Source organism: Tachypleus tridentatus, chromosome 10, assembly GCF_004210375.1.
Source record: "Tachypleus tridentatus isolate NWPU-2018 chromosome 10, ASM421037v1, whole genome shotgun sequence".
NCBI lineage: Eukaryota > Metazoa > Arthropoda > Merostomata > Xiphosura > Limulidae > Tachypleus > Tachypleus tridentatus.
This window is the reverse complement of record NC_134834.1, coordinates 146,952,096-146,973,506: the sequence shown is the minus strand read 5'-3', so window position 1 is coordinate 146,973,506 and position 21,411 is coordinate 146,952,096. Positions and strand designations below refer to the sequence as shown.

Sequence of the window (21,411 nt, the reverse complement as noted above, 5' to 3'; positions counted from 1 at the left end):
ATGATTGAGAAATGGTTACTTCAGATAAACTGAGGAACTAATGTACAAATAATCAAAGAATTTGAACACTGAAAGGAAAATATTTCGTTCGATCCTTCAGGTTCTTAACTAAAGTATTCTGGTGTATCTAGAGCCAGATATTTCTTTAACTGTATTTAATATACATCATATTAAAGTTTTAACAACTAAAATATTCAAATTAAAACATGATCCAGAAGTGGTGTGGTTTGTTGTCCTATGTATTATGCTACGTATTATAATTAAATCTTTTCTAACTCACAAACAATATTCAGTCTTCTGTCTTGGCTGGAACTGAATATTTTATTAGTGGTCAGGTCCACGAAAAGCAAATTACTTTTAGGTTGATACACACGTGATGGAAATGCTAGCTACCTCTATTCTTCAGACATGAGTGTTTTCTATTGAAGTTATGCGATGGCTAATGTACGAAGTTAATTCTTTGTAGTTGAACGGTTTGTAATGTTCGAAATCTATAAACGTTTCTAGTCAAATTATCTGTAGTTTTCCGACTGATAAGCGTTTAACACAATTATAGCTTCCCAGGCTTAGAGTGCACTGACTGTAGCAACCGAACGATATTCTTTTGTCTCTTGGCGCGTCAGTTTATAATCTTTAGACTAAATTCTCGAAAGTTCACTTGGCAACAATGTAAAACATACGTTGTTAATTCTTACCCTCAAGAATCTTCCACAAAATACAGAGAACAGACAGGACTTGCGCAATACAATATGCATTACATGTATATTGACACAAACGTAGATATTAAAATAACTTCATAACAATAAATCAGTTACACATGAGTAAACACTCCTTACGCAAACCACAACGCTCCTAGTAGCACAGCATTATTTCTATGAACTCAAACCGCTAAAAACGGGTTTCGATATCCGTGGTGGGCAGAGCACGAATAGTCCAGTATGTAGTTTTGTGTTTAATTCCAAACAAACAATCAAACCACAACACTTGTCGACTACTAGAGGCAAGGAATTAAACCTTTGTTTTTAACATTACCAAATATTAGTAGAAGCATGTGGAAAAAAAGACTAAACTCAAGTAAAAACACTGAAGTAAAAGTTCACGACATTGGTCCAAAAAAATTAGTTTTATTTCTCTGTGTTAAAAAAACATGTATACTAGAGACATTAAGGATGCACTAAAATGTTGAAAGCTTATTGTAGAAATGTATCTTGACATAATATTTGTGTCTAATTGAAGGTTTAGGTACAGGTTTCTTTGGTTTTGTTTGGTTTGTTTTGAATTTCGCGCAAAGCTACTCGAAGGTTATCTGCGCTAGCCGTCCCTAATTTAGCAGTGTAAGACTAAAGGAAAGGCAGCTAGTCATTACCACCCACCGTCAACTCTTGGGCTACTCTTTTATCAACAAATAGAAAGATTAACCGTTACATTATAACGCCATCATGGCTGAAAAGGCAAGCATGTTTGGTGTGACGGGATTTCAACCTTAGGTACAAGAACTGTGAATTTGGAAAGATAACGCTGTTGTGGCTATTATTTGGTTTGGGCCAGAAATAAGTAATGTACTTGATTTCGTCAGTCAAATATAAATTCATAGCTCAACTGATGCAGTTTTGGAATAAATTTTCTGTTCCCACCTTTATATTTAAACGATACTCAAAATATGATCGGAACCCTACATCTCGCTGAAATTAAACACTGCTTAACGTGTTATGTGCTAAACACAAATGCAATGAATACATTTCTCCAATCTACTCCAATTACAGTTTTATTTCACCATTAGTCTTGCACTGTTTGTATGTTTTTGAATTTCTCGCAAAGCTACACGAGGGTTATCTGCACTAGCTTTCCCTAATTTAGTAGTGTAAGACTAGAGGGAAGGCAGCTAGTCATCACCACCCACCGCCAACTCTTGGGTTACTCTTTTACCAACGAATAGTGGGATTGATCGTCATATTATAACGCCCCCACTGCTGAAAGGGCGAGCATGTTTGGTATGACGGAAATTCGAACCCGAGACCCTCGGATTATGAGTCGAGCGCCTTAATCACCTGGCCATGTCGGGCCATAGTCTCACATTAAGTTGACACAAGTTTTATCTTTTTCATGTACACTTACCAAGTAGGTTTTTTAAAGTGTCTGATACAGGCTTAGTTGAAGTCAGTTTGATTTTTTCCAGCGTTTGATATAGGCTTAGCTAAAATCAGTTTGATTTCTTCCAGTGTAGACTTATTTGTAATGAAAACCGAATTAACATTAACGTTATTTTTCATCTTCGTCAAATGTCTGGTGTAGGTTTAGTTGTTACTGAAACCAAGTTGGCATCGGATTGATGTAGGCTTAACTGTTACGAAAATCAAATTTGAAACTAGTTTGATGTTTTCAAGTCCCGAAAATGTCACGAAATAAACACCAAATTTGTTTTTAGAGTATAATTATCTTTAAGTAAAAATATTTTATTTTTCACTGATATTTTGTTACTGATCAAATGACGACCAGCTAACATGAACCAATAACCTTTATCATTGATCTACTTAATAAACAGAAATCACTGAAAATCGATAACCCATTATCCATTCTTTATAATCGATTTAGTGGAAATGTATTGATTGATGTCAGTCCATGCACATCAGACGTTAAAACCTTTACAGTTTCACAGTGAACAAATACTACGTGGTCAATGTTTTCCCTAAAATAAAAGAAATATTTCAACAGAAAGATATGATTGAGAATACATCCAAAATGTGAAGATATATTTTGCTTATAACAAAACAAACAAAAAAGTGCATAAAGAATACGTTGGGACCCGGCATGGCCAGGTGGTTAGGGAACTCGACTCAGAATCTAAAGGTCGCGGGTTCGGATCCCCGTCACACCAAACATGCTCGTCCTTTCAGCCGTGGGAGCCCCTCTAGTCTTACACTACTAAATTAGGGAAGGCTAGCGCAGATAGCCCTCGTGTAGCTTTATGAGAAATTAAAACAAACAAACTACGTTCGTTGTTGAATTAAAAAACAAACCCTAATCTTTGTGTGTTCTGCCAAAGTTATATTGCTACCCTTTATTAAAAACTAAACATTTCTGGTTCTCAGAAAAACGAGCTCTTTGTTACAAGATAGTTGTACAATATGGCACTGTGCAACAACTTTATCCGAGCTTTAGAAGATTATATTTTCGCGTGTTCCTGCTGGTTAATTCTCACGAATCGCCGTAGTCCAGTCTCTTGCACGGTACTGTGCAACCGTGATCTTAAAACCTCGCCCTCTTCAAATTCTTGAGGTAATGCTGTCTTAGAAAAGAAAAAGTTCTATGTTCTGTGGCAACCAACAATAAACTGCTGGTGTGCGTGTGATACGGTAAATGATGATGGGACAGCTCTGCTAGTGATAAAATAAAGCCAAAGTAGAAACTAGAACAGCTACTTAACAAGAGTACAGTATACACTTTGTACCCTTTACAGCCTATGTAATGATAGAAGGATAACTGAATAAAGGTACATTAAACACTTGAGTTTTCTTACAGTCTAACAAAAGACAGAAGGATAACTGAATAAAGGTACATTAAACACTTGAGCTTTCTTACAGTCTAACAAAAGACAGAAGGATAAGTGAATGAAGGTACATTAAACACTTGAGCTTTCTTACAGTCTAACTAAAGACAGAAGGATAAGTGAATAAAGGTACATTAAACACTTGAGCTTTCTTACAGTCTAACAAAAGACAGAAGGATAAGTGAATAAAGGTACATTAAACACTTGAGCTTTCTTACAGTCTAACTAAAGACAGAAGGATAACTGAATAAAGGTACATTAAACACTTGAGTCTAACAAAAGACAGAAGGATAAGTGAATAAAGGTATATTAAACACTTTTTCTTACAGTCTAACAAAAGACAGAAGGATAAGTGAATGAAGGTACATTAAACACTTGAGCTTTCTTACAGTCTAACAAAAAAGACAGAAGGATAAGTGAATGAAGGTACATTAAACACTTGAGCTTTCTTACAGTCTAACAAAAGACAGAAGGATAAGTGAATGAAGGTACATTAAACACTTGAGCTTTCTTACAGTCTAACATTAAAAAGACAGAAGGATAAGTGAATGAAGGTACATTAAACACTTGACTTACAGTCTAACAAAAGACTGAATAAAGGTACATTAAACACTTGAGTCTAACAAAAGACAGAAGGATAAGTGAATGAAGGTACATTAAACACTTGAGCTTTCTTACAGTCTAACAAAAGACAGAAGGATAAGTGAATGAAGGTACATTAAACACTTGAGCTTTCTTACAGTCTAACAAAAGACAGAAGGATAAGTGAATAAAGGTACATTAAACACTTGAGCTTTCTTACAGTCTAACAAAAGACAGAAGGATAAGTGAATGAAGGTACATTAAACACTTGAGCTTTCTTACAGTCTAACAAAAGACAGAAGGATAACTGAATAAAGGTACATTAAACACTTGAGCTTTCTTACAGTCTAACAAAAGACAGAAGGATAAGTGAATGAAGGTACATTAAACACTTGAGCTTTCTTACAGTCTAACAAAAGACAGAAGGATAACTGAATAAAGGTACATTAAACACTTGAGCTTTCTTACAGTCTAACAAAAGACAGAAGGATAAGTGAATGAAGGTACATTAAACACTTGAGCTTTCTTACAGTCTAACAAAAGACAGAAGGATAACTGAATAAAGGTACATTAAACACTTGAGCTTTCTTACAGTCTAACAAAAGACAGAAGGATAAGTGAATGAAGGTACATTAAACACTTGAGCTTTCTTACAGTCTAACAAAAGACAGAAGGATAAGTGAATGAAGGTACATTAAACACTTGAGCTTTCTTACAGTCTAACTAAAGACAGAAGGATAAGTGAATGAAGGTACATTAAACACTTGAGCTTTCTTACAGTCTAACTAAAAAGACAGAAGGATAAGTGAATAAAGGTACATTAAACACTTGAGCTTTCTTACAGTCTAACTAAAGACAGAAGGATAAGTGAATGAAGGTACATTAAACACTTGAGCTTTCTTACAGTCTAACAAAAGACAGAAGTATAAGTGAATAAAGGTATATTAAACACTTGAGCTTTCTTACAGTCTAACTAAAGACAGAAGGATAACTGAATAAAGGTACATTAAACACTTGAGCTTTCTTACAGTCTAACAAAAGACAGAAGGATAAGTGAATGAAGGTACATTAAACACTTGAGCTTTCTTACAGTCTAACAAAAGACAGAAGGATAAGTGAATGAAGGTACATTAAACACTTGAGCTTTCTTACAGTCTAACAAAATACAGAAGGATAACTGAATAAAGGTACATTAAACACTTGAGCTTTCTTACAGTCTAACAAAAGACAGAAGGATAAGTGAATGAAGGTACATTAAACACTTGAGCTTTCTTACAGTCTAACAAAAGACAGAAGGATAACTGAATAAAGGTACATTAAACACTTGAGCTTTCTTACAGTCTAACAAAAGACAGAAGGATAAGTGAATGAAGGTACATTAAACACTTGAACTTTTTTACAGTCTAACAAAAGACAGAAGGATAACTGAATAAAGGTACATTAAACACTTGAGCTTTCTTACAGTCTAACAAAAGACAGAAGGATAACTGAATAAAGGTACATTAAACACTTGAGCTTTCTTACAGTCTAACAAAAGACAGAAGGATAACTGAATAAAGGTACATTAAACACTTGAACTTTCTTACAGTCTAACAAAAGACAGAAAGATAAGTGAATAAAGGTACTTTAAACACTTGAGCTTTCTTACAGTCTAACTAAAGACAGAAGGATAAGTGAATAAAGGTACATTAAACACTTGAGCTTTCTTACAGTCTAACTAAAGACAGAATGGTAACTGAATAAAGGTACATTAAACACATGAATTATCTTATAGTCTAAATAAAGATATAAGGATAACTGAATAAAGGTACATTAAACAGTTGAGTTCTTTTATAATCTAATTTGGTTCGGTTTGAATTTTGCGCAAAGCTACACGAGGGCTATCTGCCCTACTCGTTCCTAATTTTGCCGCTTAAGACTAGAGGGAAGGCAGCCAATCATCACCATTCACTGCCATCTCTTGGGCTACTCTTTTATAAACAAATAGTGGGATTTACCGTCACAATATAATGCCTCGACGGCTGAAAGAGCGAGCATGTTTGTTGTGACGAGAATTCGAACCCACGACCCTTAGGTTACGAGTTCAGTGCCTTAACCACCTGGCCATGCTGGGTCCCCTTATAGTCTAAGTAAAGATGTAAGGGTAACTGAATAGAACTACTGTACACACTTTATATAATTCACAGTTTGTACACTGTTTAACGAGTACATAGATCTAAGTGATTGTTGTCTCACAAAAGAAAACAAAGTTTCTATTTTATCAGTATTCTTTGATGAATCATTATTTCATCAGCTTAGAAAAAGATATTAAGAATTTCAAAGAACAAATATTTTTATTTATTTTTTAACTACAGGATCATTTGCAGAGGATTTTTCCAGCTGTGGGCTAGGCCTATTGCTACTTTTTAAAACAAACAAACAAAACTGTATCGCTCATATGTTATATGTATGTTTAAGCCCTTGACGTTTGAACTGATGGAGGAAACGATTTTCAACATTTTAGAAGATTTAATGTTTACTTCTGAAAATTCCCCTCTGTCAGTTGTTCTCTCTCTTTGTCCAAATCTAGCTTGAAGCTTCCAGGATTGGTTTATTATTGACCACTCACACCCTCCTACTTGAGGAAGTCATAAGCCCGTATCCCCACAAATCCCGGGGTTCCAACTTCAACTACAAATAGCCAGGTTTCGAAACCATTAACCTGGAATTTTCTGATAACTTGCAGTGAAATTTGAACCTTTGAACTCAATATAAATCTCACGACTTCAGTTGTCTCTATCTGGTCTTTGACAGACCACTTCTGAGGGGTAATTGTTCCCTTCATATTTAATGTTGAATGCAATTTCCAAAATCAAGAATCATTGTTAGATGTGTGCTTTCCATTCTGACATTACTTGATTTTGTTCTCTGGAGGAAGGTGTTTAGTGGCGCTTTAAACTTGTTCCTGTTATTTGTCTTGAAGTGAATATAATTTACAGTAACTTCAATCTGTTTGTGTCTCCATCTTTATCTACTTGGTGAAAGAGCTACTATGCGTTGTGAGAGATCACGTACACTGTCCAGTTTCTTCCACATAAAAATTATTTTGTTGGCTTTGTAACATATGATAAGGAAACCTTGGTTGGACGTAAAGCTTATATGCATCTCGTGATAAATCCTAACATAAATGATGTAATTTTCAATACGTTTTTCATGACAGAGTCACTTTCCTTTTGCAGTTTTGCTAAGACTGTTAGATTTCAGATTGGATTCTTTGATTGCTTCTTAAATTATCACATTCCTCTTTTCTTTGGTGTTTGACTTCTTTCACCATTTTTCATTCAGTTTGAGTTGCTCTAATAATATCTTTGAGTTCCAATTATGGTTCAGTACATTGAACTTTTGGTCAACCTTCCATTTCTGATATGTTTTCAAATATTGAAGTATTAACCTTCATCTTCAGGACAGCGTCTCTTACTATTGCTCTTCAGTGGCACAGTGATAAGCCTGAAGTCTTATAATGTTGAAAACACAGAAAGCAAATTTCGTAAAGTTTTGCTTAAATACAAACAAACAAACTCTTACCAGTATGAGACGTTTAGACTTTCTTTGTTTTTCTCAGTGACCAGTTTGAATATAATTACCAACTTAGCTGTTTTACAGTGAGGAGCCACAGTTAGTAATGACAGTAGTGCACCAAACAAATTTAATATATTACTGCTGATTTTTGTTTTCATTGTCACTACAGTGTTAAAGCTAACCTGTAATATAAAGAGAAACTTTAAAATAAGCTTGGAGCTAAATATATAAGATTTTGAAATTTCCAAGGAGATGTGACTGATTAATTATCTCCTGTGCTATTTAGGCTGTATGTGGCTTATATATTAGGAAGGCATGATACCGCTGGCCTAAGCTTACATATCTTTGGTGTGACTGGATATTGAAGATGAGATTTCTGTGCCCATTCTATCCTTCATTCAGTTAGTTGATCCAATTGTTGCAACATCTAATGGGCTTGTTATTGTTGGGTATTTGCATCATCGGTATTGGAATTTGTAGTCTGTCTCTTTGGTATGCTTCATCTGCACGGGAGCAGGACCAACAAAAACGAAATTGGTGAAATGATGCATCCCATTACAGTACCAGTCTGCAGTGAAATCCAATTTGTTGTGTACGTTTCTGTTGAGAAGCACCTGCCACATCATGAAATTGTGTGTTTTTTTTAAACATCTCAACTAATGAGATACTAATTCATATACATTTATTACGTCAAGCTAGGTCATTTTTTTACTTAGCTTTTAAAGTTTGAAGGCTTAATTTCTTAACCTTCTCCTGATACGCTAAGCCATACTAGACCTTCAGTCTCATATAGTTCTTCTCGTTTGCTGTTAGAATATTTTCCTCAGATAAACTTCAATAGTTGTTAGCCAATGATAAGACTACCAGAATGTTGTTTCAATGATGAATTGATCTTTGGATAACTTTTTTATTCATCTTCCTATCTGTCTTACACACTGTACTGTGCTGCTTTTTAATCTTTTCCCAGATTTCATAAAACCCGCTGCCTCGTGTTCTTTAACTGTATCTTCTTCTGGTCCGCTTTGCAGTCCTTTTTTTTTATTTTATTTTGGAATAAGAAAAATAGATCAGTAGTAAATAATGAAAAAATTAACTTTGTTGCATATTTATATATTTATTTATTTGTATAGGAGAGAATACAAATAAATTTGTTAGGAATCTCATATTGTTTAATTAAAATCTTGTAGGTTTTGTTCCGAAGTCTCAACGAACACACCAACATGATCTCGAAATACTTCATGTTAAAAGACGAGCTGTTGAGAGGGCTACATCCTCGCTATTAAACGAACTGCAGAATGACTCTGTGACACAGCATGCTGGCGTTTTACGTCAGAATGTCTTGTCTTTTGCAGATAAAAAGGGAAATAAAAGAGTGGGTTCAGAAACTCGTCACAACCATTCCAAAAATCACGGAATTCACGTAGCGAGCTGGAGGTGGGGATACGTGAAAACACCGTTGATTTACACTACATTTGTTATCATTGCAGGCCTGTGTAAAGTAGGTATGTTGATATGTGTCTGTCTGGTCTTTAAGTACATGCTTATATTTTATTTTTATCTGTTGAATTGTGTTTCCTCTCTATACATAACGTTTATTTCCATCACCTGTGTATTGTTTTTTATGTTTCTCTGTTTTCCGTTTCATATTATCTGTTAATTAGTGTTTTTCTTTAATTGTAAAACCTTTTATGTTTATAAGTTTTATGTTTCTGTTCTGATATTTCTGGTTTTCTTTGAATCATAGTTTCTGGCATCTGTTTATCTGCTTAATGAATGAGTTAGCTGCATTTTATTTCTTGTTTTTTGTTTTTTTTCCATATTTATTGGCCCGACATGGCTTAGCGCGTAAGGCGTGCGACTCGTAATCCGAGGGTCGCGAGTTCGCGCCCGCGTCGCGCTAAACATGCTCGCCCTCCCAGCCGTGGGGGCGTTATAATGTGACGGTCAATCCCACTATTCGTTGGTAAAATAGTAGTCCAAGAGTTAGCGGTGGGTGGTGATGACTAGCTGCCTTCCCTCTAGTCTTACACTGCTAAATTAGGGACGGCTAGCACAGATAGCCCTCGAGTAGCTTTGTGCGAAATTCCAAAACAAACAAACAAACCATATTTATTGTATATTTAATGGACAACAGTAATAACGAAATTAAGTAGAATAATGTAAAAAAATTAGAGGTCTTCGGTGCTAAGCACATGTATGAATAATAAATAAAGGTATGAAAACAAGTAAACGAGGTTGCATAATCATTTACTTGTTTAAAATCACGTAATAGTTGTCAGTTTGCGCGTTTATGTTTGGTTTAACATCAGTGTTATTCGGAAAATCTAGTATGTCGTTTGGAGGTGTTTTTCGAGTAAGCAGAATATTTATTTTTGGAATAAATTCGAAGTTTCAGTGATGTCGAGAAAACCCACTTCTAGAGAAATATATATGTAAAAACGGCTTGTTAGTTGTTTTTACATATAAATTCGAAGTTTGTATTCGTTAGTTTTGGATGGGCATTTATGGTTTGTTCTAATGTAATCAAGTATGAGCAAAAACGTTGCAATGGGTTATAGGCCTAAATGTACCTTGTTGGAATACTTGTCATCCTTTGTCTGAGATATCACCTGTTTTAAAAATAGTTTTGAAATTTTAGAATAAAAACGCCTGTGTCTTTTAGAATTGTCGAAGACCTCAATATCCACTAAATGGTAAATTAGTAAATTGAACCAAAGTAATACATTCATAACTATATTCACGGAAAAAGTTTGAACGATGTACTTGAAAGTTGAATCAATTCAAAGGAAAGAAATTATATGAACAGCACTTTGAAACTTTTAATGTTTATAGCTAAGTAAATTAAGAAAATTAGGCCGTAAGAAACCTAACAGAAAGGATAACGCAAACAATAATAACAGGATACAAATTATAGTGTGGTTAATTATAAAACAGTGGTTCCCAACCTTTTTTATGCCCCGCACCCCTAAAAAATTTTAATATGTTCTCGCACCCCTCACAGTAATTATTTATTTAAGAATAAAGGTGAAGGTGGCCAAAACAAATGCTATCTCGCACCCCCTGGAACGCTATTTCGCAACCCTTAAGGGTGCGAGCACCCCTGGTTGGGAACCACTGTTATAAGATGTATATTGGGATTTGAGGTAGGGATTCATCGTCTGTTACAAGAAACAATAGTGTACGTTCAATCTCATTCTCTCAACTTTGCTACCTTTCATTGTCTAGCTCAGTTGTGAAATGGTGACTGTTTAGGAAAAAAAACACAAACCACTGAAATTATAAGTTAAACTTATCCCTTGAATTACGTTTTTCAGGCGCTATAAGTGCCAGACTTTGAGTAACTAATGGATTTAACATTTGTCACTGAGTTATAATGGGTTTGGAGAATATAACCTTTCATCTGTTACCTTGTGCAAGGTAATCCCGGATTAAGGCATGGGCTTACTGGGATGAAGCCTGGGGTCTCACACTGATTAGGGGGCCTCTATAAATTGAAAAGCCTAGCGCCAATAAAACCCTTAATTGGACCTTGGTACAAGTGCAAATAAAAACAAATGACATTGTGAGTAAAGGATATTTTCGTATTATCATATATATAATATACACTTCATTATTATATGAAGCCTAGTCGTATTATTTCGGTTTAACTTGCCCACGGCTACTAATGAAGTGTATGTTTTCCGATATCGATATAACTCAGTGACAAGAGGTCAGTCAAATTATATACTGGGATTTATATTAATGTTTTTTGATATTCTAAACAGCTTATTTAACTACATAAATTGCACTAATGTATTATGAGCATCAATGCTGCATATTATTGAACTTACAATATAAGTATAGTATTACTGTACTAGTGAAAAACACCATATGTTTACTGAACATCCATTACAGTCTTCCCAGCCAGAGTTTTAAATAAAATGGCCTGCTGTTAATTAAAATAGCTTATGTTACATATCTCTTACTCGGGTAAATACAAGTAGGTCTCTACTAGCTCGAAATTAAAAATGGCTAGTGCATATCTTTGTTCGAATTTCCGGAATCAAACGATTATCGAACTCGATTTGTTAAAGTTCTTAAAACAATCAGAAACATCTCTGAAATGAAACTGTAAATTCAACTCGTTAGCCAACCGTTAAAGTGCTCGTTGGTAGCAATAATAAATAAATCAAAACGGCACTTGTGCAGTTATAAATATTCATTCGAAGGAATATAGCTTCAGAATAATCGCACAACAAATAATTTATTAAAAACAGGGTCCAGTCCAAAAATAAAACAATTCTACGTCTTTCAGTGTTTCAGTTACATTGGTTTCATAGGAATTTCTCACAAAGCTACACGAGGGCTATCTGTGCTAGCCGTCCCTAATTTAGCAGTTTAATACTAGAGGTAAGGAAGCTAGTCGTTATCACCCACTGCCAACTCTTGGGCTACTTTTTTACCAACGAATAGTGGGATTGATCGTCACATTATAATGCCCCCACGGCTGAAAGGGCGAGCATGTTTGGTGTAACGGGAATTTGAACCCGCGACTCGTTTTAGTTAGAAATTATTGATAGGATAAAACATCCAATGAGAAGAGAAACAGCCGATGAATTATTCAGCAATAAGAGTAAACCCAGATTTAATTTAAGTAAGGCTTAGGTAGAACAGTTATACTAATTAAAATAACAACAGTAACGTTGTTATTATTAACTTAGTCAATGGAAATCGAAGTGTAATTTTGGAAAAAGAATTTATGAGAATAAAGTTTCAAAAATATATATTAGAGGATGGTTCTTCTGTATAAGTAAAAAAGAATCTTACGATCCTAGTCTACAATAGGTTGCGAACTCTTGTAAAAATTGTGTTACTTTGACACCGAAAATAAAGAACCTCGTTCCTTCAAGACATACTATACACGTTACCTAAAATCCATACAAATTGGCACCCAGTTTCATTCAGTTGAAGATAACGTGGGCTCATTATTACATCTGTTGGCGGCCCGACATGGCCAAGCGTGTTCAGGCGTGCGACTCGTAATCTAAGGGTCGCGGATTCGCATCCCCGACGCGCCAAACATGCTTGCCCCTTAGGGCCGTTGGGGCGTTATAATGTGACCATCAATCCCACTATTCGTTGGTAAAAGAGTAGCCCAACAGTTGGCGGTGAGTGGTGATGACTAGCTGCCTTCCCCCTCGTCTTACACTACTAAATTAGGGACGGCTCAATGCAGCGGGATAACAACCTACTCACTTAAATACCTATTGAAGAATCCTCAAGCGATTGCGGCCCTATGTTCCTTGATGGAATCTAATGGTGAATGATGATGATGATGATTGAAACAAAATAAATCAACATTATATCTGTACGTGTAGTTCAAATAAACTGGTATTTTCGATAAAAGTATTCTTATATAAAGTAAAGTTTGAATTAATTATACGCTTTGAACAATTAGCTCCATTTCAAACTTGTACAATTTGCTTATAAAATTTAAATCAAGTGGTGAAATAATAAATTTATGGAAGATAATATCTAAATCAGGAATAGGGTCAGTCAACGAAATTCTAGTGTAAAAGACAATATAAAGTTGACAGTTCTAAAGAGGTCTGGTTCACATGTTTCTGGCTTCAGACAGTGAAAGGTAATATAAATGTTGGTCGTTTTCGGCTGGAGTAAACATACCTTGTTGTTGTTGCAGCAGGTGTGGCATGCGAATTGAGGTCAGTCTGGTAGAGGTGTATCTCTACCACCTTTTATATCTCCTTTCTGTTACAAATATGTTCTGTAATTTCTGTCTTGGGATTATAATTTGTGCCGTCTTTCACTTTGGAGGTTTAAAAATAATTTAGTCCTCCAGTGGTTCAGCGACTAATTTATTACAACTTGGATGCTGTTCTGGGCTTAAAACAAAAAAAAAATAATCGTAGTATGTTTTTCGTATATTTAAAAGGTTTAGAGTTATTAGATAGTGTCATATTAGTTCAGTAGGGGGGGTTAAGATTTTTTTTAGGGCTTTGGTCAAACTTGGATTTTTATTTTTCCTTTCTTTAGGATACCACCATGCTAACTTTCTGTCCACTGTGATTCCTGAGTCGTGGTAAGTGTGAATTTCTAACACCTTTTCTTGCACATTATATCTTATACCTATCTGATCACTAACTCGACTAATCATTAAGAATCATCAAGACCTACACATAAGCACAAAGAATCTGAATCTTTGGTCACTAATGGTTTAAAGACATATGTCAACAAAAGTGACATCAAAATACGTCCGCTAACAAGAACAATTTTGGTAGCTAACAGTGGCGTATTTAGGTAGGAACTAGAGGGTCTCAGCCCCGAGATCTATGGTCTTAATGGGGGCCCATTGCTAATTTTATTCTATGTAAAATTGCATTGGGTGTAGGGCCCACAAAAATTATTAGCGCACACAACCTTAAATCCGCCAATGGTCGCTAACCCACACTGATAGACCAAGGAAGAAAACAATTTGACAGTCTTAAAACGTTCAACATACATCAGTTTGTGTTATGATTGGCTGGTTCTTCTAACCATAGAAAACTGCAACAAGCTCAAACACAGCTTGTATCTGATCTACGGCTTCAATGAAGCTTAGAGGACAAATTATAAACAAGAAGTACTTTCGAGCCTGTGATGTAATCTTAAGGTATTGTTTGTTGTTTTTGTAATATTGCAAGTTGATGAAGGTGGTGTAAGGGTGTGGATATCTTGCTTCGTTTAGATAGGGTAAAGTAATCTAGTGTGTATTTGAAGACGAAGAACGAATCGCCGTCCTTTACCAATTCATTCAAGGAACCTCACTGACCTGAGAACCAATTACAGCCAATATATTACATTAGAAGAAGATTCTTTCAGCATTTTTTGGAGTTTATGCTACACCGAGTCCAAGCTAAAGGTGCTCCAACGTTACATTAGATGGACGCTCTAATAAAACATCTAAATAATTTATGACACATACTAAACTCTGTAAAGCTTTGTAGTTCAGGATAGCAAATCATGAGCTCTTTATTATATCAATTTACTCCCCTCCCGCTAGTACAGCGGTAAGTCTACGGATTTACAACGATAAAATCAGGGGTTTGATTCCCATTGGTGGGTTCAGCAGATAGCCCGTTGTGGCTTTGCTATAAGAAAAAACACACACACATTATATCAATTTGTTATTAAGCGTAAAGCTACTCAATGGGTTGTCTATCTTTTGTACACCACGGGTATCGAAACCCTCTTACTAGCTTTGTAAGTCCACTGTACCACTGGGACCCTATCAAACAGAAGACTTTAGACTTTTTTTCTCCTTCTAATAATTAACTGGTAGTGTTCGGATTACATTTGGCACCACAAGTTAAAGTTCCTTGTAATTTCGATAGTTAACACATTACCAAACAATTATGAACATGCTGAGATAATTTGTGCGGATAAATTAATGAGAAAAGTTTATAATATCGTCGACAAAAAAATAAAATATCTCTCCGAGTAAAAGGCGCTTTGATGTATCTGCGGTAAGTTCTGAAGGCTTATCACGCGAAAAAATGGATTTTAATACCCGCGGTTGATACAGCACAGATAGTCTATTAGGCTTACAACGCTAAAATCTAGAGTTAGATTCTCCGCGATAGGCAGAAGGCAGATAGCCTATTATTTAGTTTTGAGCTAGAAACGGCAACAGCTTAGGGTATTCCGCGTCCCAAACAGCTAATCCTACTTAGTCGGTTTCATAGGTTTAGTAACTCTAAACTAAAATATTTATATAAATCTGAAAAGTAAAACGTGATCAAACAGCCAATAAGAATTTATATCGAGTTCACTGATCATCAACTACATCTATAACTGATCAATCACTTGTTAAAAGGAGATCGCACTGTTTTTATTACTGTCTTCTTGAAAAACCTTGAAATGCCAGATACAAACGTAACGAGCAATTTAATATATCATTGCCTCACGAAAAAGCTTCATCAATATGACATTAACAGTTTCTCTCTGCCACCGCCGTTCGAATATTTCATTGTTAATATATATATATGTATATGGTACACATACTGAGAGAAACCTAAGATTATTAAAAAAAAAAAAAAGGTTTGACCTTTTGAACATAAGTGTACTTAAACTTTCCAAATTATATTTAAATTATGGAGAAAATAAATTATACGTTTGAATGAGAGTTATAGTCTTACAACATGATTCAACACGTTGATCGTTCTTGAATTTTTAACCCTAACACTGGCCTATCTGAAGAAATATCCCTGACTTTCCCTATACATATATACGTTCGTCTATCCGCCTCTTTGTCATTGGAGAACATAAATATGACTTTAGATAAATATACGTATTAAGATAACAAAGTTAAATAATATATCATTATATTTAGTTGTATTTTAATCCTAACAGAAATGTTCGTTTTTGAAATCTTCTATACACATGCTCTGTAGAAGACGCCACCTTTTAAATTGGGTTAGTGTTAACTACGTAGATTTTAACATTTATTTTACATTATTGCTATTCAAGTTTCAGAAATGTTAGGCTAATTTCATATAAGTTTTTAGTTTTATCCTGTAATTAGAAGTTGTATTTTAACATTTATTTTGTTGTTTCATGTAAATATGTTATTTTAGATATACTAGAAAACAGTAAGATTTATGAAAATAAACTTAGAAAAATGTTCCGAAATAGTTTTAAATTAAATGTTCATTTAATTTCATCAACAACTTGTTTGAAATAAAGAAAACTGGGATTTTACTTACATTGACTCGTTATTTTATTTTGTAGTTACTTAAATTCTTTAAAATGAATAATAAATTAATATAACTAATAAATATTTGTCATTATTAAATATCTGTATATTTTATCATTGGGGTTGTCAGAATATTTGAAAAACTACACCACTTGCATGAACATCGTTACATTTTTCTTCCATTCGTCATCCTCGTATTGTGTGTATGTAATGCCATCTGACGACAGGTTGTAAAAAATGCGACAATATCTATCATACCATTTTCTTCTCTGACGCTTAAACAGGTTTTCTTGAAAGAAAACAAAATGCACACCTAATACTTTATAGAACAACAACAAAAAATAACTGTATGAAAAGTTTAAGTGAAATATTAAAGGTACTTTTAGCATATTTCCATATTAATTTGTATCCGGCGAAAATTGCAGATATTGTGTTAGGACCACCATATCTGTAACTGTAATTTACAGTTAAAATAAACGAATTAATTTTGTACATGGTTTATAGTGGGAGAGTCCCCCAGTGGGCCAACGATAAATTTACAGATTTGAATTAGAACTATTTCTGTAAGTGTTAAAGGTAAACAGATTATAAAAGAAATAAGTGTAACAGAAACAGTGCATTACTGTATTAAATCACATCTCACAGTTAATTTGTGTCCAACTAGTTAAGGGTCGGTCGGTATTTTTGTAAGCCAAGAAATCTTACATTCCTCTAGCTGGCTCAGTCGGCAACCATATTGTTACGGCATGTCAAGCAATAGGATTCGAACTCGTGACTTTCCGTTTACAAGTCAAGTGCCTAATTTCCCGCCCCGCCCCCTCCTAGTTATTTTATTCTTGTTAAATTAGTGTTTTAGTGGAATATTTTTCAAACTGGACTTTTCGTACCCAAAATGGCGTCACAAGGCTATATTTGGGAAGGAGAGCAACAAAAACGTTTGAGAACTCCTGTTTTAAATAATCGATGACATATTCGTACCATGAATTTGTGCTTCTGATTAGATTTCTCTCCGAACTGACTTTATTTTTCTCGTTTTATCATGTTTTAACTCATCTTTAAATTTAACTTTAAGAATTATCGGTGTGATGTATATACTTCATCAACTACTTAAGGACAAAGATTTATTGGTTACAGGGTCACAAAACATACCACTAATATTCAGTCGTTGATTGCACTAATTGTTGTCGATAGACTCCAGTATAGTTTACATAGAAGATTAGCGGCTGTACTCAATGCTTTGTCACACTTCTACTCTCAGAATTATGATAGGAAACCAACTAGGTTTTATTTTATTACAATTTACAGTTTTTCTTCAGTAAGATTAGTTTTGGAACACGTACAACCTTTCGATTATTGGTGTGGTCACTCTCAAGTTTGTTTTGAATTTCGCGCAATGCTACACAAGGGCTATCTGCGCTAGCCATCTTTAATTTAGCAGCGTAAGACTAGAGGGAAGGCAGCTAGCTCTTGGGCTATTCTTTTACCAACGAATAATGGGATTGACCGTCACATTATAACACCCCCATAGCTGAAGAAGGCGAGCATGTTTGGTGCGACGGGGATTCGAAAACGCAACCCTCTCAAGTCTACAAGTTTTAACTCAGTACAAATCTGAGTGTACTTTAAATCAGTAATTTGTTATACTGTGGGTAATTTTAAAATATTATTTGTAATATTAACAATTTCATTTTTTGGAGGTTAATTTAGTTTCAAAAGTTAAACATAAAACTGTACAAAAAGCCATCATCACACAGCCGTCCCTAACTTTCAACCAATATATTAGAGAGAAAGCACCCATTGTCAACGTTTGGGCTACTATAATAAAATAGTGGGATTTGACAGTTACTTTTATACCGCATCCACTACCCGTAGTGCGTTTTTTCAGCGAAAGGTCTCCAAATAATGAAATCTTGGGTTAACAGTGCGAGCATTCTAACCACTAGGCCACGCCTGGCCTGTTGTCCAAGGAGGTAAAGAAATCAAATTAATTGATAATATGAAAATGAATTTTTCCCTTGAATTACCTAATAGTAAAATGTTTAGACTATTGTTATTTGGTGAAAGAGCAGTAGGGAAAAAAAGTAACAGAATCCAGTCGACATCCTAGTAAAGGAAAAAATAGCCCTTCATGAGGATTTCGTTTTATTCTTCAACCACACAAGATACATTGGTATACAAAATGGAAGAAAACAAATCTTGGGGGAGGGATTCTCTAGCTAATATGATCATATCTTTGAGATATCTGAACTTAGTAAATCACCTTCTTTTTAACGCTTTCTAAAATATGTTTTGTAAAGATAAGTCATCTTTTAATCTCGCGTAAAACTACGCGAGGGCTATCTGCGCTAGCTGTTCCTGATTTAGCAGTGCAAGACCAGAGAGAAGGCAACTAGTCATCACTACTTAGCACCAGCTTTTGGGTTACTCTTTTATCAACGAATAGAGGGATTAAAAGTAACATTGTAACGTCCACACGCTGAAAGGGCGAGCGTGTTTGGTGTGACGGGCGAGTAAATGGAAGATAAGCAGTATGATTAGTAACGGTAGTCGCTTAATCTGACGAAAATATAATCAGTTAGTTGGTGGCAAACTGTGATATCTTTCTAGTACAGTGGATGTATAATAGCATCTCAGCTATACTTAATCTGTCGACGAAGCCTTTTCTTCAGTACCAGAGCTCATTATATCAGCTGCATTAAAATATGGGATTATACGCTCCTCTTTCTGATAATCCTTGTTAGTCTCATTAGGATGAAATATCACAACTGTTGAAAACTTCTTGAAATTCGGTGTTCAGTGGTTTAAAGACAACTTCCCCCAATAATTTTAGATAAAAATCTAGCGATTCCTGTCCGGCTGGCTCATTTTGTAGGTTTTCAAATCATAAACATGAAAAGATCGTAGAATATCCAAGATGAAGGGTGTCTGAGGACTCTGTTAACAATAAAACTTAGAAAACTGATTGATTGTTTCAATATCCATCGAGAACAAACGCAGTGGTTAAAAGGCAAAGAGAAAATGAAATATGACGTCGTATGGGACACGTACACACGGCCAAACAGTATGTATTTATATGGATAGTAGAAATAATTATGGAAAATGGAGTAAAAAAGTTGAATAAAGGATTCAGTGGGAATTCCACTGTGTGAAAATTAACTGAATTGGAGCATAGGTACCTTTCAATAAGTAACTTTTGTCACTCAACCAATCAGAAAGTACCTCATCAGCTCATAAAACTATAAATAGTCATATCTTGCTTACAAGTAGTGTAATCCACTCATTGCTCCTGGGATTAAAGTACCGCTTGAAAAGCATGTATAAATTAATTTTGTTTCCCGCTGGTACAGCGATAAGTCTATGAATTTACAACGCTAAAATCAGGGGTTTGATTCCCAACAGTTGGCTCAGGAAATAGCCCGATGTGTCTTTGCTATACGAAAACACACACACAAATTATTTTTTTTTAAAAGTCAAAGATACTTCGTGAAATAAAACTACGGTAAGAATCTCGGGAGGATGCGCGAAACTAGTACTGCTTTGGCTTATTCTGAATTTCGCACAAAGCTAAAAGAAGACTGTCTGCACTAACCGTCCCTAATTTAGCAGTGAAAGAGTAGAAGGAAAGCGTCTAGTCATCACCACCCACCACCAATTCTGGTGCTACTCTTTTACTAACGATTAAAGGGATTGACTATAACATTATAACGCCCCCACGACTGAAATGGTGAGCGTGTTTGATGGAACAGGGATTCGAACCCGCAACCCTTAGTTGCGAATCAAGCGCCCTAAGCACATGGTAATATTCATGTTCTAGTAACAGTTATATCAAGTATCTCAAAATATACTCTTCAAAACAAGAAATGCAAAAGGGATATTTTGTTATTTTAAAGAGAAATATATGTAATAACGTTACAAGCTCAGAGTATGTGATGTTACACGTGTTAAGGCACTGATTGTCAGACCAAAATGACAATAAAAGTTATGTACTTTCAAAACGGAGGAAAACATCGGATTTTTCGCCAAAACGCATTCGTGTCCAATAAATTTTTTTGAGAGATCTGCATGTTCTGCAAGTGCAACATGTCCAAAATCCCTATAAAAGTGACCGGTTCTCGGTTTCCATAGCTCAGTGTTAAGCCACCGACACGCAATACAGTTACGCCAAGATTGACTGAAGCACAACGCAACAACGCCATTGGTCGCTTGGAAGCAGGCGAATCTCGATCAGATGTTGCCAGAGCTGTAAATGTCCACCCAAGCACCATCACAACAACATGGATCAACTCGTGACCGTCCACGATCTGGCAGAGCTCGTGTGACCACACCCGCAAAAGATCGCAACATCCGGTTACGTCACCTTTGGGATAGGACCACCACTGCGACGTCTACTGCCTCAAACATACCAGGGCTGCGTAGGATTTCCGATCAGACCGTACGCAACCGTCGACGAGATTCTTAGGCCCCATGTGCAACCCATCATGGTGAACGTCAACGACGTTTTTCAACATGACAACGCCCGTCCTCACATAGCCCGACTCACCACTGTCTTTTTGAGACACCACAACATCAACGTTCTTCCCTGGCCCTCCAAATCACTAGATTTAAACACCATCGAACATCTTTGGGACAAGTTGGACCGACGTCTGCGACGGCGACAACCTCAACCGCAGACTCTTTGCAGCAGCTTTGCAGGCTGAGTGGACAGCCATTCCACAGGATGTGATTCGTCATTTCATCGCTTCCATGGGCAGGAGATGCCAAGCAGTTATTGATGCTCACGGGGGGCATACTCGTTATTGACGTTGAGTGACGTTTGCAGACTTTGGATGTTCAGCAGTGAATGTGCAAAGTTTCACACATGTCATACAGAACTACCCGGAATAAACTTGTTAACAATTTGTCTCATATTTTGCCTTTTGCGTTTCTTTTTTTGAAGAGTATATGTTCATTACGAATACATGTCTTGCCAACGAAGTTGATTTAAATACAGGTT

The 21,411-nt window shown here is 35.6% G+C and overlaps 1 protein-coding gene across 1 annotated transcript in view; it reads left to right on the top strand.

The window, feature by feature from the left end:
* Positions 1-21,411, top strand: part of LOC143230561 (Na(+)/H(+) exchanger protein 7-like) — a 94,774-nt gene that overhangs the window by 25,360 nt on the left and 48,003 nt on the right. The window contains exons 3-4 of the mRNA XM_076464329.1: positions 8,875-9,189; positions 13,721-13,766. Coding sequence (XP_076320444.1) covers positions 8,875-9,189; positions 13,721-13,766 — 361 coding nt within the window. The remainder of the gene's footprint in view (positions 1-8,874; positions 9,190-13,720; positions 13,767-21,411) is intronic.